Here is a 23699-nt window from a genome sequence, read left to right as displayed (position 1 = left end):
AAGACAGAGACCGACAGTGCCAATGCAACGCATTCCAGAACGTTCCCACAAACCGGTCGTCATCAACCAGCTACTCCACGGTCCCCACTTGATCTGTCGAAGTCTGATTATACGGAGATATGCCAGATAGCCAGCACCTATGCACGAATGAGGCGTTGTTCCACGACCACCCCATCAGATGGACAACAACGCTTCCATCCATGCCATTTCCGATTGGCTCCTGCATTGGCGGAGCCTCACCTGTCACGCCGGGACTTACGCGGCTTGTGCGGACTCCATCCTATGAAGCAACCCGGTGGTCTCTGATTCGTGGCGGGCTTTGTCCGTCTGAAGCTTGTTCCTTAACTACGGCGTGAACTTTATGCTGCTGCCTGAGACCTCTGATCGGCCGATGTACCCGTCTTCGGTTAAGAAGATCCGGAGCCGAGGGTGGAGGTTGCTCTCTTCGGACGGCGTACTGCTGGCTCGTCAATTGAGCGGGCAATGGCTGCGTTCTCTGGTGGTAGGCAAGTTAAACCCGAGGGCGGCTCCGTCCTTGAAGCAACAATCATACATCAACTGCTCTATCACTCCATCTGCTAGTATGGCCATACCCACTGGACGACTGTTGAAATGTCTGCTCCGCTGTCATTCTCCTGCCTTGAAGCAATCGGTTACATGACACCTAACAAACATTTTATGACAAACATTTTACAGTTCGTTCAGGAATATACTGATACAGCTACAGCGTTGAATTTAGAATTAGTTGACTGCTTTGTACACTCTAGCTACTAACACATTAGTGCTCCTCTTCGAGACCCTGAGAGGAACATTCATCTGGGTTTGGCCTATACTCGAACTGAAATCTCTTTAAAACGCTACAACTCTAAGACCTCAGAGACTTAGCTATGAGGCAATACATCTGGAATTGGTTCTTTGGCGCAATTGCAAGTCACTATGACATCGGGGTACCTCAGTTCTTAGCATGGCCAATGGTCACCAAAAATACAGCATATCTGGCTTACCTACAGTACAAGCTTGTTGTATCACCGAATGGAGCGATACCACAATTTCTCTTAGGTGGTTCTTGGTATTATATGGCTTTCAACGGCAAATATATAAAGCCTGAAAGGGGAAAGCCAAGTTTACCTAATTCAGTGTCAGGTACACTACCGAGGTTATCTTCACCTTTTTTTCACAGGATTAATGCATAATGTTTCAGAATGAAAGCATCCCATACCATTGATTCTAGGAGTATGTACATGTATCCAAGCCAGTGCCAGCTAGTTCCTGATCCACTGAGTCTTCACATAGCGATTGAACCGCGTATGATATACATACAATCAGCAAAAGAGCATAGTACTGAAACTAATGCCAGACTATATATAATATAGCACAAATAAGTACCCTACATTATATCGTACTACAGTACATACATACCGATCTAAATTCCAGTCCCGATAAGATAAAAAGGTCACATGTGCCCCGCACCCCTCATAATCCATCCGCCCAAAAAAAAAAAAGGAAAGGAAACCGACCGCAAACCACTCCCAATCCCACCTCAAAATGCCAGTAAGGATATTTCCCTCGCCTCCTCCCTTAACCACACACTCTAACAACCGACCACCCCCAGCTCGTAATCCTAACCGGGTACCCCTGCTCAGGTCTAACCTACCGCGCCAACCAACTTGCCAAAGCCTTCCAAGAAACCCAAGAAACCCTCTTCCAAGACACCGACAAACCACGCTACAAGATCCACGTCGTCTCAACCCACGATGCCTCCCACCCCCGCACAGTCTACGACAATGCACGCACCGAAAAAGAAGCCCGTGGTGTGGCCTACACGCGCGCCCGCCGCATGCTCGCAAAAGACAGTTTCGTCATCCTCGACGGCATGAACTACATCAAGGGATACAGATACCAGCTATGGTGTGAAGCGAAAGCGCTCGGAACAACATGCTGCGTTGTGCGTTCCCCCACCCCCGGCTACTCCCCTACTCCATCCCCACGTCCCCATTTATTACAGAAGTCAAATGTGTAAATCACTCCCCCCAGGAACGGACAATTAACGGACTCCGGCAGGTGCATGTCGGAACGCCGATCGATCAATGCATCGCCAACAACGAAGCAAGGATGAACCACACCCAGTCAGAATCTCAATCTCAAAATACCAATACAGATACCACCACCAACCAGGAACCGGCGTACCCCGCCGACCTCCTCCACAACCTCATCTTCCGCTACGAGGAACCAAGCACCCACAGCAGATGGGACAAGCCGCTCTTCACGGTCCCCTGGTCCGACGCTAGTCCTCCAAGCGCCGACATCTGGACCGCCTTAACAGGGATCCCACATCCGTCTGTCGCCGCACAGGACCCGGTTCTGCCTATCGTGACGGGTCTCACGAATACCACCTTGTCGGATGCTGTGTCTGTTGCGCCCTCGATGGCAACTACCTCCGGACCGTTGCGGAGCGAACGTCCTAAGATAAAACCACACCAGGCGACGGTGCAGCCTGCTGCTACCGACTCGTCCCTGCTATATACCATGGAGAAGCGGACGACAGCGGTGGTATCTGCGATTCGGAGTTTTGTGCTGGAGAATCCGTCTGCGGAGGGGGCGTTGGCGAAGGCTGAGGAGCATGACGGGATCAGGATTGTTGTGCCCGAGGTGTCGACGCCGGTGTTTGTCCCGGCGCATGTGGCGACGACCGGGACGACGGATGAGCTTGGCGGCGCTGGAGGTATACTCGCAGTGCCGCGGTTGCAGAGGTTGAGAAGGCAGTGGATTACGTTGAATCGGGCTTATGTGGCGGGAAATAAGGCCAGCCTTGGGGCCGAGCAGGTTGGGGATGCCTTCGTAAGGTTTTTGAATGCGGACTTTGCTGGCGAGGGTCTTTAGTTTCGATTTGCCTTAGAGGTTGGTTTACTGATGAAAAGCGAGAGAAGTTGGTTGGTTCAGTTTTTACGTGTATATAAGCATAGATTTTGCCATATCATGGTTTACGAATGATGACCTGATCTGATCTTAACAACTTGATGATCTATCGAACAGTAAATGTAGGTATACCAGCTCGATATATGGAGAATTTCGATCCTCCGTGATAAGATGATTCCATATTTGACAGAAACTTTTGATTTAATATAAACAGAAGGGGACTATGTACCCAAAAGAGTAAAGCATTAACAATAGTAAGAGAATCAAAAACAATATCCAGGGTATTTTTTTTTATATCCAGACTGAAGTCAGAACAAACGCACAATAAACAGAATAATCACAAAGCAAGCAATCTGAATTACAGCTGCTGCACAGGAAATATGAACAAGAAAGGAGGGGCGCAAGTAACTCCAAAAGATCCATACCACCAAAACCATTTTGTCTTTTGTCCTTCTGTCTTCTTTTTTTGTCGCGTCGATGTATTGTTTTTCGTTTATTCTTTCGTTTTTCTTTGTGTCGCTTTGCCAGTGTTTTTCTTCTAAAGGAAATACAAGAAATTGAAAACATGAACCCAGACAAGAAAGTAAAAAAAATTTACATGAAAAGCAGCAAGCTGCAGATGTGTCAAATGGAAAAATAAAAAAGGAGTATTTCCGTTGGAAACACAAGTTCAAAAGGCCATGCCTTGCGGCATTTGTGGCTCAAAGTTGCAGCATTCCAGCCCCAACTGCCACCGCAATCATCTCTAGACTGCTACTTGCACAAGTAGACAAGATCCCGACGAGAAAGGGCAGTAGTGAAACTGCCCAGATCCACTGTGGCATTCCGAGGGAGGACGATGGTCTGAGACACATCGTTGCTGCGGAAGTGTGCTCCTGGCAAACCGGGAAGGTAGGAGAGAAATCCTGTGTACACGAATAGGACATCTAGTAGGGGCCGGAGATATGAACACGGATGGGCTCCGCGGTTCTTTCACACATCCATAGGAGATTCCCATGATGGCTATCATGAGAGGCTTAAACGGTAGAATCATCCAATCCTTGATGACCTTTGAGGGGGAACAGGCTGTCGGCATGATTGAGGTTTCTTACGCTTGATTAAGCAGGAAGTCCATTGGCCATCTGGGCAGCAGCCTGGCTGGCTTCGATGTGGCGGTAGTTCAAACCCAGAGTGATCAGCTCCTGAAGGCTGGCATTGACCTTTTCGTGCATCGACGAATCCTGGGGAGTGATGTTGCTCAGCTCCTCAAGGAGTCGCGAGCGGCAGTTGTAATAGTTCCTCTCCGCGTTCTGGAGTCTCTGGTTATGATGGGCGGAGGTCTGCTGGGCTGCCTTGAGTGGGTTAGTCTGTGACTGGGTGGAGCGGGTACGCTTCATGGTCTGCGCCCCAGAAACACCAGTCACACGGCGCTTGCGTCCCACAGTTTCCTTCTTCTTCGCAGCCTGGCCAGTAGTTGGGGAAGCATCGGGGGAGCTGGGCCGGTCAGAAGAAGCGTAGTCGTGGACACGCCTCATGTGGTCAAAGAGGTTCCATCTGCGGGGGAATCCATATCCGGGAATGGAACGGTCGCATCCTTCAAATAGGCAGAGATGCGGGTTATCACCGTGACCATGGAATCCATGAGCTTCGCGCTCGTGACGGAAGAGACATGCATTAGAAGAGAATTGAAGTTGAGCATCCATACAGGCAGGCACCTTGCAGCGGTAGGGCTTCAGGTGAGAATCCAGATATTTGCTACACGACATTAGTCACATCGCCCCATGGTTGGAATGGATTTGCCAAAACTTACTGATAAGCACACTTCTGGGTAGTGGGAGCGTGGTTGCAGGGCTTGTCTCCGTTGGCAAAAGGGCAGTAGTACTTTCCATCACCGTGGGTTGGCAATGAGTAGTATGGGTGGTCCCGGGGGTTGCGCAACTCAGTGGATTCCTTGGATCTCTGCCGAGCGGGCTCCTTGGGCAGGGGAGGGAAAAAATCTTGATCCTGCTTCACCGAGGCCTGGGATGGCGGGGTGTGGAGAGCTGGTCTACGTGCATTCTTGGAAGCCCGGATAGTTCTATTGAGGGGAAGAAAAAAGATGATTAGACACACTTCAAGTAAAGGGGATAACACAAACTTACTTGTTAGGATCCTGCTCCGCAAGAGGGGGGGTAAGGGGGAACAACGGGTCTCCAAGATTGATACCATGGCTTCCAACGGGGGTGGCAGTGACATCCTTAAGCATTGCATCCTCGTGAGTCATAAAAGATGGGTATCCGGAGTGAGAGCAAGAGGAAGTAACAGAGACGTCATTACTGGCTTCCGTCAAGGGGGGGGAGACGGGCACAGGATGGAACATGTTGGAAGAAAATTGGTCCAGGGCTGATCCGTGGTAATTTCTGGTGTCCGTCACCATTGAGTTCCATGCATCGCTGACAGCCAGGTGGCTGTCGTCTGTGTGAGAGCTGTGGCTAACAGAGAGTGCATCATCAGTGCAGGACTGGTTCCCGCTTTGGCCGGAGACATCATTATCATAAGCAGTCAGATCAACCAAGGAGGAATAGTGGTTGAAATCTTGAGCATGTGGGAAGTCCAGGTCATTATCATGAAAGCCAGAGTAATCAGATCCAGTGTGATACATTACATCACTGGGGCCCACGGTGGAAGGCATCAATTGCTGGGACAAATTGAAAGACAACATTTGTACTTCTGGAGATTCTGGCTTGGCTGACGAAATGACACCGCTGTCTAGCGAGTCCACCTCTGTCAGAGCCCATGATGGCAGTCCGTTGGGAGTTCCATGGCTTTGATGTGTACTGGAGCACAAAGAGAAATTGTCCTGGCTTGAAAGATCATCATCCTGGAGCGATCTGGAGGTCATGTTTGAGATTCCTTGGATTATTTCGGTATGCCTGGGCTGGGAGATGTGGTCCATATTTTTCAATGACTGGGACAAAGACACCTGATCTGGGTCGTTCTTGATGTGGCAAGACATTGTGATATATTTGAGATCCAGCTTGGCTGGGAAAGCAGAAGCAGAAGCACTAGAAGAACTGGACCGTCAGTAAATACACCTTTCCATATGTGAAACGTCAACATTCAACAAAATATCACATGTCCACGGTCCACGGAGAAGAATGATGGCCTAGAAGAATCAATTAGTTGACCGAACGATTGACTGATAGAATCAACGAGTGTACCAACCAAAAGAAACATGTCCATTGATACTATCACTAAGGTCCAGGCTAAGTGACGTTGATCATCCAGGCAACTATAAACACAATGGCCAGACAAGAAGCGAGTAAAATAACAGCGACATTTGGGGTCCATAACGCATACTAGGTCCGAACTACACGCCGTGTAGAGATCCTTCAGAGATTTCGATGACCAGCAATATCCATTGAGTATCAGTCCAAAAGACTACAGAGTCCTGCGAGCAAGGTGTGGAGGTCAAGAGGCATTATCAGGGGCGAAACGGCTTGGTTCCCATTGATGTCGTCAAATCCTCCAGGTAATCATCATATCAAGTATCATTGATTGATCCAGACGGGGCGATAAGAGCATTCATTATTGTGATCCAGGTCATAAGGTACATTAAATCCTCAGGGTGGTGGGTCATGTCCAGAAGGGTTCTCATTTAAAAAGTCCAGGGGTATCCAAGGACAATCATAATCCAATTCCCTACTTCGGATCGAAGTAGGGTCCACAGGGTCCAGTCACGGTTCAATGGCATCCAAGGGAGATTGAGTGTGCAACATTAAACAACACTCAAGAGTGTCCAGTCTCACAGCGGTCGCTATGAGACGAATTGTTTCCAGGGTCATCATTATTTCAAGTAACCGTCATTGAAGACGGGGCAAAGAATCCAGCACGGTAATGAAATCAAAGCAGGTGATCCAGCAAGTCCGGTAATGTGGTAAGTATCACATAGGTCGTCCATAGTCGAAAGTATTATCCGGGCTGATTGTCGTGGCGCGAGACACAATGAAAGAGAAAACTGAAAAAGAACATAGAAGGAAAAGGTGAAGGGCACTACCTGTTATTCGTCGATAACTGCTCAGACAAGAAGCCTGGGACTGAAGACACAAAACACAAACAAGGCAAGTCCTATCCGGGATATGGACTAAGATCCAATGGGTTGAATTGGTAACCAGAGGGAAGTTTTTTTTCTGAATTCCAAGATCCACGGGTTGGACTGGAGAGAAGCAGAAGAGGGGGAAAAAAAAAGCAAAAGAAGCCTTCTTAAGAGAAGTTGAGGAAGGTATATGAAAGGGGGATCAGCTGATTTGACTGTGACAAATCAAGCAGGGAAAGATGGAAGTAGAGAAGTGGAGTGTGATGCGCGACGTTGAGGGGGGTATCTCTTTGCACAAAAAAGGTAGAAAGTAAAGATAAGAGGTGATATTAAAGTCAAAATTAGGGTTCTCCTGAATCCCTCTTTCTTTTCCTCTGTTTTTAACCTGGGAAGATTGTTTCCTTGTTGGAAGACTGATGTAGAAAAGATCGAGAAGAAACTGGATCAGGAGGGGGGAATCATCGGCTTTTTAGATCTTTCGCGCGCAAGAAATGGCCAGCGTGGGGTGGATTCGCCGTGTCCGAGCGGCGTGACGGACTCACATTCTGCAGCAGTAGCGGCGCCTCACTGGACGAAAGGAAGGAAATGATTTGATACTGCGCGACATGGCGGTGATAGTGGTGCAACCTGTTGTTTGCGTCGTCGGCCAATAATTTACCAATTGACGTGGCAGCGGGACGAAGGATCCTCTTTCCCGCAGTCCATTAACGGTACTTGCCCAATCTGGCGGTGAAGCGGGTCCCACTTCGGCCCGTTCGTCTATTGGCCTTAAAAAAGGGGTCATCCCGTGGATTGCATCACCCATTGGAGATCACCCTGCATGTATATCTCTCATCCTTCTTCAATCCTATCATTCACCTCCCCACTCTCACTCGGATCCACCGAAAATCCCCCTCGTGAAAGTTGCACTTGATTCTCCCATCCTTTGGCTACGAACCCTACCACGTCAAACCCCTCCATCTCACCGGGGAACATGGAAGAGGTGCCTCCTGCTGCATGTCACTGCGGAGACGAGGGGTTGAGAATCCAGTGAACCCCTCCTCTTCGTACCATCCGATACTGACAACTTCATCTCGCAGCGTCTGTGCCAACGTGCAACTCCCATGGACTGGACAAGGCTGAAAGTACGTTGGCTGACAGGGTGAAGGGGTTCCTGTTTCATGACAACACAATAAACTGTAAAAAGGGGGCGTGCCATTGACTGTGGTGGCTCATTCTTTACCCATAAAACTGCTAGCCATCACGTTCTCTACGCTTCGACGACCAGTGGATTCGCCAATCCGCTGCCCCATCCAACCCACGTTGGGCAGCAATGCATATCACCAAGATATAATCGGGGGTTTCGGAAACCTTATGAGAAATGAAATTATATTTTTTTTCTAGATTTTATTTTTTATTTTCCTATTTAGTTTTCTATTTTTCGATGTAGCCTAGTGATAACGGGACCTCCTTTTTTATCCTTTCTTTGGGTTCGTTTTGTGTGATCGAACGTATCATATTACTACCTATTCGAAACTATACAAATTCCAGTCAGCCACGGGCTTCAGATCCAGATAGATAGAAGAAAGTAAACAAGACAGACGGAGGCAATATCAGATAAAGTGAAAGATGGTATAAGGTTGTCGTTCAACGGTCCGAAAACCTCAGGTGAACTATGCTTGTAAAATGGTGTTCATCATAAAAATAAAGGGGGAAATGAGCATTCCCACCGGTAGATGCCTTTGCCGTCGTAACAAATAATTTGGAGAAAAAAATTGACTCACCTAAATTTGACTTTTCTATTTTGTTTATTTTTCCCAGATCAAATAACGATCAGCGATTATTAATTATCGAACCAGGCCTCTCACATTGTCTCAGTTAGGGTGCCATAACTCTGCCGACATGAAGGCAGATGCATCCAGCCCCGACTGTTGGTGTTGCGGTTGAAAGAGGATGTCGGAAGGGAAGGAACAGGGAGATTGGACGGTGCGAAAAATAGTCCAAGCGAGAGTCACGTGAATTACGGTCATGGTGATTTGCATTGTTTGCACTCACGCATGAGTAGGATGCTTAACCGAGGCCCTAACTTCCAAGTCGCATGGCTGACGGTCCGGGCCGCTATGACTTTCCATGGCTACTGTATGCTACTATCATCGTTCCTCTTGGGCCAGGCGAACTAAATTTTAAGGTCTCTACCTCCGAGTCTACTGCAGGTAAAGCGGGCTCCACGTAGCTTGAATAGGTATAACATAGTGAAGAACAATCATTCATTTCAATTCTCTAGCATTGTCACGTTACTTCCTTACATTGTGGTTCCCTCAAGTACCACCCATGTACCATCGCTTAGTTCATGAGACACCAGACATGAAGATGGTATGAAGCTGCTGAATTCTACCCGGGATATGGATTTCATTCAAGCAAGAATTGAACCATACCTAAGTAAAGCTGTGCAAATCCTGTCCGATCTAGCAATTAATATACTTTTCTTCCTAGGAGGCATCGTCACTGCTGGACAATCCAAAACATCCGTCATTCTTTGGCTGGTGCGAGTAGAGAAGCTTTTCTATTATGACAGGTATGAACATTAATTAATCGCAGCAACAGCTAGAAATCGGCATGGTTCTTAAGCTGAAAACCCGAATCTGTAGGAATTGACGGTCTCTGCTCTGAGAGGAAATTTCCAGGTGAATGTCAAAATATATCTATGATACAAATTATGGCCTAAAAGTAAAAACTTAGCCGCGCGGGTAGTGTAACGGTTATCATCCTTGCCTTCCAAGCAAGGGACCCGGGTTCGACTCCCGGCCCGCGCAGACAGATATCTTCATTATTTTTAGTGATTGAATTGATTGCTTTCATTTACCGAGTTGCACAGAGAGCTGAAATGGCACTGGATAGACATCATTGGCGGTCCAGGGCTAGTTATCGGGTGTCATAACCTTGATATAGATGACCCGATATCAAGCGCATATTGGAGCGACCCGTGTTCCAGGTTGACAGATCCTAGGGTTTTTTTGCCTGGATACTTGTTGATAATCTACGCGTGTTCGAATACGTATTGCTATCTAATGAAACTGTAATAAATAGCCTTTATAGACTATAAAACCAAAAATTTCCCGGGGGCCCGCGTGGTAATCTGGTTTTGTGTATATTTCCGTTCGATTCAAAGTCGTATTTCCACGCTACAGCTATCTGGGTAGCGGTAGTATGAAGCGCCATAATCGCTCAGGCATCACTTAGATGACAACCAAATAATGGCCATGTAGTAGCCTCTGGTGCAAGAGGACTCCAGGGTTGGGTGGCAACTGGCTATTGTTCTTCATCATTTGGTGGATGATGATTTAAGGGGCCGAACGGAGTGATATCCTTGTAATAACCCGGTTGCCTCTTTCGAAATAGGCGGAGGTTCGTTGTTAATTGCAGCTCGGAGAGCCGCAGGTAGTAGGGGAATAGCGTGCTACGGCGCCGCAGGTGGCAGGAGCAGAGGACTGGGTTTTCATTGAACGGTCTACTACCATTTACAGAGGTTGATCACTGGTTTCTGAAGCTATTGGGGTGCGGTAAGGATTTTACCGGAGCGGGTAGCACGTGACCGCAAGTGCTACTATATCAACCGCAGGCGCTGTAAGGTGCGCCTAACATTCGTAGTGCAAAGGCTTATCCCATCGAGGAGTTATTATTACATTGCCTTCCTACCTACTACAGTGTAGTTAGCATTATGCTATCAAGTGCATAGTCACCGCGCTAGCCGCGAAGCGAAGTCCATCTAGAAGGCAAGCAGATAGCGGTGAATAATCATAAGATATAAAGCAGGTGATGTAGACATTAGGAACGGTACAGTCGAAATGCATTAATTAGTCGTCAAACAAATTTCCCTGTCAAGTACCTAATGATCTGCTAAGCATCGACAAGACAAGTCGGATCTACGTTCAGTTAAGGTAGCGACAACTAATAGACTAAATTCCAGTGAACTGGGTCTTTAGAAAGTGCACAGAAAGCGGCTTGTTTTTTATCTCTATTGTTAAATGTTTTTAGCTCCGGCGGAATATTCAAAAGCTATACTCTGTATGTTCCCACCAACTCTACCCCAATCCAGTATGTACTCCGCTGGAAATCATTTTATTTTAACCCGTTTGTTTAGTTAGGTTCATCCCAACTCCTTCCTGATCATACTTTGATGCAAAGAAAAAAAAGTAAAGTATGCGCGGGCCGGGAGTCGAACCCGGGTCCCTTGCTTGGAAGGCAAGGATGATAACCGTTACACTACCCGCGCTGCTTATTTAATTATTTAGTCATAACTATCTATTAACGTATTCCACAAGCGGGATGGCCACACAAACGGGAGCCACCCGCCACCGATTTCTGCCTGCGGGCCAATTACTAGAGCCTTTTTCACCAAAACAACTGCATTTCTATATATAAATTAATTACTAAGTGTTTTAGGACATCTAACTCTAGTATGTCCTCGAACATGACAATTAGAACACTGCAGTGGCGCTTGTACGCGCGGCCTAACTGCAGAAAGCACTGGATCTATAGGGATAGTATCCTGAGCTTCCTGAACCTCATTCTCACGCTGGAATCGCTCTAAGCTCTCCTGGAGAGATAAGCCTTCTTCTATAGCTAGCTATCTAGCAGATTTCTTCCGCTTTTGGCCTTTCCATTTATTATTAGCACGATGTCTGCGTATCTCTTTCTTTATAAGAATAAGCTCATTAAGAGTCAATTCATGACCTTTAATAATCTTATCTAATCGTGCTTCTAGCAAAGAAAAAGGGCTTTAAGCATGTTCTTTAAGTAGCTTCCTTGCTGCAGATGCCTGCTTCTCTAGCTGCCTAGTAGTATAGGATGTTTTAGGCGCGGAATGGGTTGACTGACTGCCTGGTGATATAGGGATCTTCAGTTAAATATCTAATATACTTAGTATCCTATCTGGATTAAATAGGACTAGGCCAGTACCTGCGAAGCTATTCTAAATATTCTCTATTGTAAAAGTACTTTTGCGAGCCTCTAAAAAGATCTATAGAAAATCAAGCTCATTAATATAGCTGACTGTTACGCCTGGGTATTCGGGCAAGAGCTCTTATGAGTGTTAGCTGCCTTGCGTTGCGATACTACTATACCTGAGCAATGAATCCGATGTGATTCCGAATATGATCCTATCCAGGATCCGACAGTATGACCTAATCCGGGGTCTGGACGACGTGCAACAATGTTCCGTGGGTAACTCAAGTCCAAAAGGCCAGGCCTACTAAGTACGTATACTCAGTAGTTAAGGAAGTGCGAACGAGTCGATTACTAACTTGATACCAAAGGCGTATCCTAAGTAACAATGATAATTGATCACGAAGAACTAAACTGAGTACATGAATGAGTGTCCTTATATATCCTCTGTTGGCTACTCCCGTGGTGACTCCCCTGGGGGTAGGTCTGGGGTATATCCAATCATCGCGCGTAGTCCTATATACTCCGTCGTATACCCCTCGGGGTAGGTGACGGAGTAGGTATCACGTGACATGTTCTTATCTTATCTTCGGGTAGCCATGATCCGTTCTTCTTTAACTGTAGTCCTATCACTTTCTGCCTTGCGCGTCCGCTTTCCTCGATAAGGCACACTAGGCAAGGGTCTGTAACACTGACTTCTAAACTTATTTTCTGCTTCACAAAATCGCTGTATGCGCCTTTTAGAGACTGAAAACAGCCTATATCTAAAGAATATAGCTTGTTGGAAGAATATGCAGGTATATAGATAGAAATAATATTATTCTTACTATATATCTGATTAAATTAAGGTATAAGATAGCTGCCATGGCTGTCCATAACTAAAGGCCGGTATTTCCCAGTTGTATGACTAGTAGTAGCAGGAATAAAGAGATTTTTAAGCCAGTGAAGGCCTATCTCATTAGTAGTCTATCTATTAGAACTAACTTCAGTCCTGCTATCCAATGGAAGCTTTGAAATACCAGCCCTCTATATAGACCTTCCCTTTAAAAATAATGCATGGAGAAAGTATCTAACTAATAGAGCTGATATATTCAAATTAAAGTAATTCATTCCCGATTGCCCGGCTGTACAAGACATGCTTTTCCATAGTAATCAGCTCTAGTAATAACTCGAGTAGCAGCTACTAGGCCCATAGTAAAGCCAGTCTCATTAAAATTATAGATATTCTCTAATGCAATCCCATGCTGCATTATAGTGATTTGTACACGGTCCCACTCTTTAATAACTTTAGTGTCTTCTCATTTAGCGCGTTGATAGTCATATCGTCAAGAAAAGCAGAATTTCACTTCAGGACAATGTTTAATAAAGTTGGTAATCTAGTTCACTCCAACTGATTGAATAGGTATAGTACCGCGGCTAGCAAGAAGAATATTAGCTATTTCTCGTGTATCTGATAGTTTAGAAGGCGCTCCATGTCAATCTAGTGATAAAATCCATCAGACAAGCAATTCCTCTTTATTTTAAGATAATTTATAGTTATTGTCGCGTGTTTCGAGGCATGTTGATATACCGTGTAGTCAGGTTTGTAAAGTTAAGCGAGAGATATTAAAAATGCGTGCTGTTTCACGAATACTACTAATTTCTTGATTTTTTAAAGCAGACATAGCAAGCAGGATTCTCCCCTCTTGCTCAACTAGATTTCTTGAATTTTGGCGCGCTTTTGGAGGCATGGCTGGTGGTTGAAGTGGGTGAGGTTTTCGAGCGTGGTCAAAATGCGTGGGGTGGCTATCCCGTTTGTGAAATACGTTATTGAATGCATTATAATACTAGTTTCCTAAATGTAATTTAAACATAGCCCAGATGAGTGATAGGTATGCTTGTTGAAGTTATTGATCGTTGGTTTTGGGAAATAGCTATATCACTAAACTCTTGGCTCTAGTCACTCCTTGTTGATAGTCCTGCCAGATTTTCAATACTCTCCCTTGTCACAATGATACGATACTGCTAGACGCGATGATATATATGAATTACCAACTAGCATTCCACCCAATTGACCGGGCGGAATGAACCAAACTAAAGTAAACCAATTAGCTAGGGGGCCCACGTTGATCAAATTACTTACGGGCGTGCCCCATGCCAGACCCATATTTCCATGGCCAATGTGATTTGCGCCTTAAGTCTCGCGAACTATATCTCTAGGTTGGCAAGCCGATTCATGCCGTCCTTAAACCAATGATGTTATTGTCAATGTTCTTTTGATTTCCTGGCAAATATCCGAATGATACACTCGGCGTTAGAATCCCCTCGGGTGTGGATAGGATTCTCAGGCGTAAATAAGTAAGGCGATTCAGGCTTAAGATGCTCCCTACTTGAATGATGCTAACGCGGAGATTTTGGACTCCCCACCTTCAAGTCAAAGAAATACAATGAGTTTATTTCACACAATACTGACCGGAAAACAAAGCTCTTGATGCAGAGCTAACAGCAACTGTTTCCGTTCTTCGGCTACTACATACTGCGGCACTGAGTTCGGAAATGGCAAAATGAGATCCACGCTAGTTTTACTTTTATGGAAAAGATCATGAGATATTTACCCAACCTAAGCACTTGTCCAGATGGCCACATGAGCCCTGGCCTCATGCATCGTTCCTTCTTCCTGTATCCCAGTGTGCATTCCTCCGGAAACCGTCCGCGGACCCATAGACTTGGAGGACCCAATGATGTATTGGTGTTTTTTATTTATGACATTTGATAAACGGTTCCACTTATGACCTGTCATAGCATCTGAAGTGTGCTCTCTCGTTGCGACCATCGCTATCGATATAATATTCACTGCGATGTACTGAACTTTTCGAAACTATAATCCGTATTGCCTAGTCTGAGTATCCGATGGCTAGAGCCTACCCCAAAATAGACTAATTCGGCCATACTCCGTAGTGAGGCCAAAGATCTCACAAATTCATAAACCTGCGGTCTTTTTTGTTTAAGCTTAGACATCAAAGCTCTCTATGAAGACAGGTAGCCCGGTTGGCCAAAGAATGCTCCGGAATAGATCCCCATAAACTGCTTTGAATAACCTAACTGCAAAATTGGCACTGCGGCCAACACAATGGCGCGTTATATATGTCATTGAGTACTGCCACTACATGTCATCTATATCATTCGAGCTGGAGATTCTAGGATAATCCCGTATCTGTTCTATTGCTAGCCTAGTATTCCTGATTTTGAGTTGTCCGGTTTAGGTTCACCAACCCTCCAAAGTCTGTGCTGGATATTTGGAACTTTTCTCTCCGGATATATCTCACTCTGCATAGAGAGCTTGGATTACCTGAATAGCCCCTACTTATGGCTTCCAGCCACTAATTTTAGACCTCCCCAAGGATGACTCGAACGGTGTCCCTAAATTATTATAATACTATGTATTGTATCTAGTGAAGCCCTGAAACTCCGAACAAGCCCTGATTGTTAGGATAATAGCGCCATTCTGCTTCCATCAAAACTAATCATAGCGAATAGACATTAGGTGCTGTGGAGTAGATACTGGTGGTATAGGGCAGCAAAGATACGGTAGATTAATTCGAATTAAAGGCTGTACGTAACCGGTACCTCCAAGTCTCATCAAGCGGAGACTGGTATACCCTTCCTATCGTTAATGGAAATGAAGGTTAATTAAAGTGAGGTAGTATGAAAGTTTCAAAATGAGCATCATTTATATTTTTCCAATTCATTAAATATGGGTCACAAATAAATAGATAAATATTTGAGATTGGATTGTATATGTCAAACCAAACAAAACAAAATTGGTGACTAAGGCCATCAATCAAAGTCACGCCTCGGGTTAATGGCCTGCAGCACCGTCAATCAATCAATCTATCTGTCTATCAGTCCCCTTGTCCTTGCTCCTGTCCACTCACTAATCCGCCTATATCATCCCGTTCAATGTATTGATAAAATATTGGGATTGATTGGCCCCTGTCGTTCGTTATCAATCCCCATGCCTACACGACGTAATATTCCTACTCATTCTCTCCTTTCCCCCGGCGATTATGATGAAGATGCCGAGTCGTTGCGATCGCCGTCAGAGCAGGACTCTGACTCCGAAGATGACGAGTTTCTCCGCCGGTCTCGAACCACGTTGGAATTAGCTGAGCATGATCGTACCGTGCTGAATGATGAGGAAGAAACGGAGAAGCTATTAATTAGGGGAGGCCCGACTTACGGTCTGCGGCGAATCTTTAGCTCCAGCAGCGGAAGTGTAAAGATCGGAAAACGAGAACGCCGACGGAAACGGCGGGAGGAAAGGAGAAATGCGCGCAGAGGACAGCATGAGAAAATGACTGATTCGGGGGAGTTGATGTTCGAAATGGAAGAGGGACATCGGGAGGACGATGATAGCTCCCTTCTGAGCCGATCATCATCCGATCTGGACAGACAACTCAAGGAGTATGCTGGCGATGAGGTATGATGGCAGTAATACATACTAAGCATACGTTTATGATTTGCATACTAAGCATATTTTCTCTTCTAGCGGCCTCAGCGCATCTCGTGGCTTAAACTGGCCTTGGTCTTTGCCGCTATCTTTGTTATTTTCCTTATATTCCTCCTCGGAGCATACAAAGCATCAGCACCTTTCCGGACGTCCAACTTATCCAGAGCACTACTGTCGAACGGTACTGCTCTCTTCGCGCCTACGACCATTCTGATCTCTCTTGATGGATTTCGAGCGGATTTCCTTAATCGTGGGTTAACCCCGACCCTCAACCAGCTCATTGCCGAAGGCATATCGCCACAGTACATGCTTCCCAGCTTTCCAAGTGTCACCTTTCCGAACCATTTCACCCTCATTACCGGATTATACCCTGAAAGTCACGGGATTGTCGGAAATACATTTTGGGATCCGGAGTTGCAGGAGGAGTTCTACTACACCCATCCGTCAGTTAGTATGCAGCCCAAGTGGTGGAACGCCGAGCCATTATGGATGGCAGCCGAAAACCAGGGGATAAAGACTGCCATTCATATGTGGCCAGGCTCCGAAGCACACATTGGCGGAGTTGAGCCGACAATTCTCGATAAGTTCAATGGCTCGGAAGCGCTCCCTCGCAAAGTCAATCGCATCCTGGAATATCTTGATATGCCTGGTTTGGAGGATGAGTCCGAAATAGCCTTGGAGCGACCCCAGTTCATTGCTGCCTATGTTCCTAATGTTGATGCTGATGGACACAAGTACGGACCTAACAGCACGGAGATCCGGAGCACTATCTCACAAGTGGATGATATGCTGGGCAGTCTTTTCTCCGGTCTGCAGCAGCGAAACTTGACCGAGATTGTGAACATAGTGATTGTTTCGGACCATGGCATGGCCACAACGGCAACCGAACGTTTGGTACAGCTGGATGATTTAATCGACCTTAGCCTGGTGGATCGCATTGATGGATGGCCATTGCGTGGGTTGCGTCCTAAACGCCCAGAAGATCTTGGGTCTCTTCAGAACCAGCTGGCGAGTATCGCTGTAAATTACTCACATGCTATTGAGATCTACACTCGTGAGACGATGCCCGAGCGCTACCATTTTACGAACAATGACCGCATCGCCCCTCTTTGGGTAATTCCTAAAACCGGTTGGGCGGTGGTTGAACGGCCTGACTTCGACGTTCATAGCGCCTTGGAGAAAGGAGAGGTGTATCGCCCGAGAGGTGTCCACGGGTATGATCACGAACATCCGCTCATGCGGGCAATCTTTATCGCCCGAGGGCCTGCATTTCCACATCAACCAAACAGCCGCGTGGAAATTTTCCGTATGTGTTATCCTATCTTGCGTTAGAAACGAACTAACCGAAGGTAGAAAATGTCAATGTCTATAACATCATCTGCGATACTCTTGGTCTCGACCCACGTCCGAATAATGGAACGTTACGCCTGCCTCTGAAACCCGTGGGCCTCCATTCGGATGAAGACGCCTCAGCTCTTGAAACCCCCTCGGACCCTCCAGCTAGTAGCACCGCTGCAATGGTATCGCCTAGCGTGACACCGGTCGCTTCTTCTTCCAAAAGCCCAGTAGCTACCTCTCCAGCTGCTCCCTCAATCCCGCCGAAGGATGAGCCAGAAGATGACACAGACAGCAAAGATGATCGCCCCTTTACCTGGTGGGATACTCTCTGGGATAAAATTGAGGATCTGAAGGACTGGGCGGGCGATTTAATTGATACGGTGAAGGACAATCTCCCTTAATTCCGACGTTATCCGCGAGCCACTCGACTCTACGATAGCGGGATAGTATATACTAGTTTTCTCTCAAGATACCCACTTTCTCTGTATTAGATAATATATATATGCTGTTGGATAATTCAATCACTTGATTAGCTCAATAATAAATATATTTGATCCTATGAATATTGCCTCCGCGATGAGGCTGAAAATCTCCACAGTCGATCCCAAAAGCCATTTTGCCCTAATCGGGTACCCGACGATGACTCAAAAGTAGTCCAGCCGCAATGTGCCACAATCCATGACCAATCACGGAGACATATTGAAAACTTCATAGTTGTGGAGCTTAACCCGTAGCTTTCAATGTTTCAATCAAACGGCGAGATCCAATGGATGCCTATCTATCAATAAGCCTGCATTAGGGGACCTATTGTAGCGCATTGATGCCTGCGGAGAGTAACACCACAAGAACATGATATAAAGACACCGGAATACCCATCATGTTGCTAGATACATCAAGCGAGGAGAAGGGAGAAAAGCAGTCGATTGACTCGATTCTTTGGGTCGTTCATTCTTCAAATTTGGCTTCGTCCTTCAGTCTCTTCCCCGGTATAACTTGACCGAAGGACATCTTATACATCCCGAGACCGGCCTTTCCCAACATTATTTGCAGGTAGACCCTGTTTGAATTGTCCTTAGAAATCATGGAGTCGATGCAGCTTCCAAATACTATCAATAAAACCAATATGAACTTGACCACTGCGCCCCTTCTGTCTCCCTCTGATACCGCCCTCCTTGAAGCCTTTATTCCAGGTTACACATTCATCTCTCGATTCCTCATCTCTTACCTCCAAATTGACCTCTCCCTCTACCTCCCTTACATGATCACTTGTGTTGTCTTCGCTGCCGTGCTGAAGTACTCTGCGTCTAAGCTCAAGGACCTCTTGGGAAAACACTGCGTCGCGACGGCTGAGATCCGCCTCGACGATGAAATCTCCAATTATCTCCTCTACTGGATGGCGCAGCAGCCATTTGCAAACCGGAGTACACGATTCTTAGCTGCAACACGGCTCTCCAATCAATCGTACTCTTACGATTCTGACGACGATGGTGACCAGTGGGGCGAAGAGGACGAGTACGACGAGGACGGGAACGTGATCAACAACTTCGACGAATACTGGGCGAAGACGCGGAATCGGGATAAGTTTAAGCGCCTGCGATTCACACCTGCTGAGGGGACGCACTATTTCATTTTCCGCGGCCGACCGTTGGCGTTTGTGAGGGCGAAGGGCGATAAGACATCTTCTTCGTCCCGGTGGGGTGCGCGGTTTGAACCCGAGAGGCTGTATTTGTCCTGTTTTGGACGGGATCCAACAGTCCTGAAAGAGCTGTTAGCCGAGGCGCAGCGGGTTTATGTTGGCCGTGACGGGAGCAGCACTATCATTTATCGCGGCCAGAAGAGCCCCGGTGATTATGTTGATTGGTCTCGGTGCATGGCGCGCGCGCCGCGGCCCCTCTCCACTGTTATTCTCGACCAGGCGCAGAAGGATGCTTTTGTCGATGATATTAAAGAGTATCTTCATCCCAGGACTAGGAGGTGGTATTCAAATCGGGGTATCCCCTATAGACGGGGATATCTTCTCCACGGACCACCCGGGACAGGGAAGACCAGCTTGTGCTTTGCGGTGGCTGGTTTGATGGGGCTTCCTTTGTATCTTCTCAACCTGAGCTCCAAGGCCTTCGGCGAAGATGACCTCATGTCCTTGTTCCAGGAACTGCCCCGCCGGTGCATTGTTCTACTGGAGGATGTCGACTGCGCTGGGATTACGCAGAAGCGGGTCAGCGATAGTAGCAACGACTCGGCGGGCAAACCCGCTGAAGACAAAGACAACGACACATCCAAGGACGTCGACTCTTTTCCCTCAAAGCAGGGGGTCTCTCTATCTGGCCTTCTTAACGTGATTGATGGTGTAGCCGCCAGTGAAGGTCGTATCCTTGTCATGACGACGAACCACCCTGAGAAGCTTGATCCCGCTCTCCTTCGGCCTGGACGGGTCGACATGTCTATCAAATTCGGATATGCAGAGTCTGAAGATATCAAAGAGCTTTTCTCAGCCATCTATTCCACGCTTGAGGGTGATATACGGTCATCAAGGGCGAAACGATCCAAAAAGGGCCACGTGGTTCCAGAGGTCCCATGGCATCGATTCTCGCGGGAGCAAATCCAGAACCTGGCAGACGAGTTTACTTCGCTAATTCCAGATGGGGAGTGCACTGCTGCTGAGGTTCAGGGATATCTCTTGAACTACAAGAGGCACCCTGAGGGTGCTATCGAAGGGGCTGAGAGGTGGGTAGAAAGCATCCAATCGAAAAGGAAAGGGGGATCAGAGGCCCCTAAGCAGTCAGGCTAGTAATGAATTGATGATGATTTGTACATTGCATGTAGATAGATACCCAACGGTCTCACTGCTTAGCTAATCGGGCATATACTTAATGGAAATGACAACATTAGACGAAACTGCCGTGTTACATAGGATGCCAAGATATGCAACCAAATTAGGATCAAAGATGGAGTCATCAAAGAGAACAGCTAGACAAGTATATTGATACCCAAAATGTATTACCAAGTGATGTCAACACAAGCTCTAGAATGAGCCCTAAAGCTGTTCTTGCGTGTTGGATCTGAGGGAACGATGAGGATAGGTTCAAGTCAAAGACAAAGACAAACAGAGTGAAAATGACGGGCTAGCCGTATAAAGTAATGTGCAGTGAAACCGAGGCCCGACAACTCTTCCAATCTAATACAGAGCACGAATCGATAAATTGTTGGAATTATAGCAGGGTTACCTGATCGCCTGTTATGTCAACGCGGGCAGCATATGTACACCTTGTGTTGTCTCGACAGAAGCCGTGGAACAGCATCCTATCACCGCAGCCGCAGACTGTACCACCACCAGGAGAAGTAAGGCCATAGTCACCAGTTTTGAGTAGTTTCTTCCCGTTCTTGACATAGGGCCCTGTGATAGACTTCGAGGTTGCATAACGAACGTCGTACAAGGGATCCGTAAAGCAATGTGTGGAGTAAAAGAGGAAGTATGTATCTCCATGTAAGATCAGATTAGGGGCCTCGACTAGTGGTCCATCTGTTTCATCACGATCAAGGATTTGGACAGCATCACCAATGGGAGTGAAACCATCCTCTGCCACTTTCTGCAAAAGAATAGGGGTCGGTTTGAGGGGGGCGATACCATTGTTACAGTCACCGCCGTTTCCTTTGCTATTGCCGTCGACTTTGAACACCACATATCGGCTGCCATCCTTGTCTAGGAAGCCCGCCGGGTCAATCGAGCCACCCTGGTCTAGGCGGCATGACAGAGGTGTCTCGTTAGGGACGTAAGGCCCTGTAGGATCGGTACCCTCAGAGACAGCAACGCCAACACAATGGTGCCTCACCTCCTGCTTGGCCTCTCCCGAGTAGTACATGACGTACTTGCCATCATTCTAGAACCCCAATCAGCACAAGAGTTCGCTCGATAGAAGGACAGATTGTGAAGAGATCAAATACCCGTCTTATCACATCCGGCGCCCAGTGGTCTATTTCGGTCTCCCAATCCGCAAGTGTAGGCAAAGCTTCTTTGTCAAGGAGATTCCATGTCTTGAAGTCCGAAGATGAAGCCACCTGGACACGCTTCCCATTTCCATTAGTACCAAAGGCATACCATGTGCCGTCCGGTGCTTGTACAAAGCTTGGATCTGGAAAGTCAGAATTGACAGCCATTACGGCACCAGCTTCTTGCACCCGGAAAGGAGAGGCCAGCACATTTGGTATCTGGCCAAGGCCTATGGCCCAAGTGAGGAGCTGGGGCAGCCACATGACAGACTTGACGTTCTCGGAAACTAATGGCACAAATCGTTGAAAAAGATAATGTCAGAAGCTCACAGGGGGGCTGGGAGGCATGCAGTCTGCGAGTGGCAGCAAGAGAAGAATTCTGTACAGACATACCATCTCATCCAGACGTCTTAATGCTTTATACTTGATCGCTTTTAGGTGATAGTGGCAACTGTTAAGCACGCACGCCATTGTCCGCATCTAGTAGCATGATCATTTCCCTTCCAGGTGACTTTGTTAGTCATTTGATGCCGGACATAAAAATAGTGACTGGGCCTCTGGGCCTAAGTACACGATGCATCGCCATTTTTGTTGGGACTAAGGCAGGTGTGGGGGATCGATCGCAGAACGTCATTTGACATAGGTTGAACGTTAGTGGGCCAAGTCAATAGAGCATGGAATTAGTAGACGATGTGAGGTGGCAAAGTCTGGATGCGATTTCAAATTCTCCCTGAAGCTTTTGCCAGGCCGATTGCTCTGGCCGGGATAAACTGCACGCGGTCCCTGGATGCCGCCGTGGGGAAGATAGAAAAATGGATCGATCTCACTAGTAGATTTTTTTTTTTTTAAAAAAAAAGGAAAGAAAGAAAGAAGAAAAGAAAAGAAAAGAAAAACAACTCGGCTCTATAGTACAAAAGCGAGAAGTGGTTCGCGCGCATGATTCCGAAAGCGGCATTCATAACCCGCAAGGCCGGCTGTAGGGCATTCTCTGTTACCTCTTTCCTCTGGCCCATAAAACCGAATCCGTAACATAAACGAGGATACGGGCGGTTTATCCCGAGGGTAAATTCATCGAGCCTTTCATTGAATCATCGAGACAAAGAGCTTACTACCGGAGGAAAGTGAGGATCGGAAATGATGGAGACAAGATAGTAGACGCAAGGGGTTACTGACCGCCAATAGTCCATGAAACGATGATGCTCAAAGCATTTGATTGATAACCAGTAGGTTAAGTGTCTTTCGCCGGACACTCATTGTGTTGCTGAGGTCATACGTGCCTAATTCAAGTCCCCAAGGCATTCATATGCCAACAAACTCTTGTGCCAGACGCCTTCGGAAGTCGTAGAATCTCCACTGCTTGTTTGTCCCTTGGAATGGTCCCGCCCATGGTTACAGGGCTTTTCAGGGCGCTCCTTCAACTCTTTTTCCCCCGATTCGATTTCCCGTAGGGTAGTGTGGTAATGCTTGCATTCAACCGGCTCCGTGTGCGTTGTCGACCATGAGATAAAGCATATCCATACAATGAAGTCCATAAATTTCCCCTGCTTCAACTTGGATCACTAGTTGATGTCACTCGTAAAATAAGTGTTCGCAACCAATCGAGAAACCAAGACCAACCAACACAAGGCAAGTGCTGAAGTCATTCGTGGGGTTCTGCTCAATGAATCGGTATCAGCCTCTTGCCTATCAGGGAGCGCCTCTAACGGAGATCTTGCCAAAGGAGAATAAGTGCCGTCCAGCTGTGGTCCTTGCGTGAAACATCAGTCTCTACTGCTGCAACTTGTGTCATCCGATCGCGATACTTCCTGAGAACCAAAAACTCAAAAACCGTGTCGGTATTTAGTCTATCCCCATGTATGGTAGGAAGACAGATCATTGTGCAGTAGTAGCATTTGATTCACTAGCAGAACCGGTCTTTTGGAAATAAGTCAGGAGGTCTTTGGTTTCTCGTGTCCTCGTCAGGTGAGCGATACTTTTCCGCTGGGGGTTTCA

General features: G+C 46.9%; 6 protein-coding genes and 2 non-coding genes across 8 annotated transcripts; 5 read left to right on the top strand and 3 right to left on the bottom strand.

Annotated features, from left to right (window-relative positions):
- Positions 1-1516: 1516 nt before the first annotated feature.
- Positions 1517-2992, top strand: BDW43DRAFT_106631 (putative RNA polymerase II Elongator complex associated protein Kti12). The gene is made up of 3 exons (XM_032037836.1): positions 1517-1551; positions 1613-1945; positions 2062-2992. The coding sequence occupies exons 1-3, from the start codon at positions 1546-1548 to the stop codon at positions 2878-2880; spliced, it is 1158 nt and encodes a 385-aa protein (XP_031899400.1). The 5' UTR covers positions 1517-1545; the 3' UTR covers positions 2881-2992.
- Positions 2993-4013: 1021 nt separating this feature from the next.
- On the bottom strand, positions 4014-5890 carry BDW43DRAFT_300914 (putative C2H2 finger domain protein; the record flags this gene model as incomplete). Its single annotated transcript, XM_032044974.1, has 3 exons — positions 4014-4650; positions 4706-4972; positions 5037-5890. The coding sequence occupies 3 exons, from the start codon at positions 5888-5890 to the stop codon at positions 4014-4016; spliced, it is 1758 nt and encodes a 585-aa protein (XP_031899399.1).
- Positions 5891-9333: 3443 nt separating this feature from the next.
- Positions 9334-9564, top strand: BDW43DRAFT_278957 (uncharacterized protein). Its single transcript, XM_032042236.1, has one exon. The coding sequence runs from the start codon at positions 9352-9354 to the stop codon at positions 9535-9537; it is 186 nt and encodes a 61-aa protein (XP_031899398.1). The 5' UTR covers positions 9334-9351; the 3' UTR covers positions 9538-9564.
- A 126-nt stretch (positions 9565-9690) lies between these two features.
- On the top strand, positions 9691-9762 carry BDW43DRAFT_t143. The gene has a single exon. It is a non-coding gene; the product is annotated as a tRNA-Gly (tRNA).
- Positions 9763-11150: 1388 nt separating this feature from the next.
- BDW43DRAFT_t139 lies at positions 11151-11222 on the bottom strand. Its single transcript has one exon. It is a non-coding gene; the product is annotated as a tRNA-Gly (tRNA).
- A 4550-nt stretch (positions 11223-15772) lies between these two features.
- On the top strand, positions 15773-18263 carry BDW43DRAFT_278956 (alkaline-phosphatase-like protein). Its single transcript, XM_032042235.1, has 3 exons — positions 15773-16352; positions 16422-17688; positions 17736-18263. The coding sequence occupies exons 1-3, from the start codon at positions 15888-15890 to the stop codon at positions 18119-18121; spliced, it is 2118 nt and encodes a 705-aa protein (XP_031899397.1). The 5' UTR covers positions 15773-15887; the 3' UTR covers positions 18122-18263.
- A 343-nt stretch (positions 18264-18606) lies between these two features.
- On the top strand, positions 18607-20554 carry BDW43DRAFT_278954 (BCS1 and AAA domain-containing protein). Its single transcript, XM_032042234.1, has one exon. The coding sequence runs from the start codon at positions 18802-18804 to the stop codon at positions 20506-20508; it is 1707 nt and encodes a 568-aa protein (XP_031899396.1). The 5' UTR covers positions 18607-18801; the 3' UTR covers positions 20509-20554.
- Positions 20555-20718: 164 nt separating this feature from the next.
- Positions 20719-22477, bottom strand: BDW43DRAFT_106450 (glycoside hydrolase family 43 protein). Its single transcript, XM_032037834.1, has 2 exons — positions 21663-22477; positions 20719-21598 (listed from the first exon to the last, which is right to left on the bottom strand). The coding sequence occupies exons 1-2, from the start codon at positions 21969-21971 to the stop codon at positions 20930-20932; spliced, it is 978 nt and encodes a 325-aa protein (XP_031899395.1). The 5' UTR covers positions 21972-22477; the 3' UTR covers positions 20719-20929.
- Between the last annotated feature and the right edge of the window lie 1222 nt (positions 22478-23699).

Source organism: Aspergillus alliaceus, assembly GCF_009176365.1.
Source record: "Aspergillus alliaceus strain CBS 536.65 unplaced genomic scaffold BDW43scaffold_27, whole genome shotgun sequence".
In the NCBI taxonomy this organism is placed as follows: Eukaryota; Fungi; Ascomycota; class Eurotiomycetes; order Eurotiales; family Aspergillaceae; genus Aspergillus; species Aspergillus alliaceus.
Note: the sequence above shows the minus strand (reverse complement) of the source record. Positions and strands in the feature narration are given on the sequence as shown.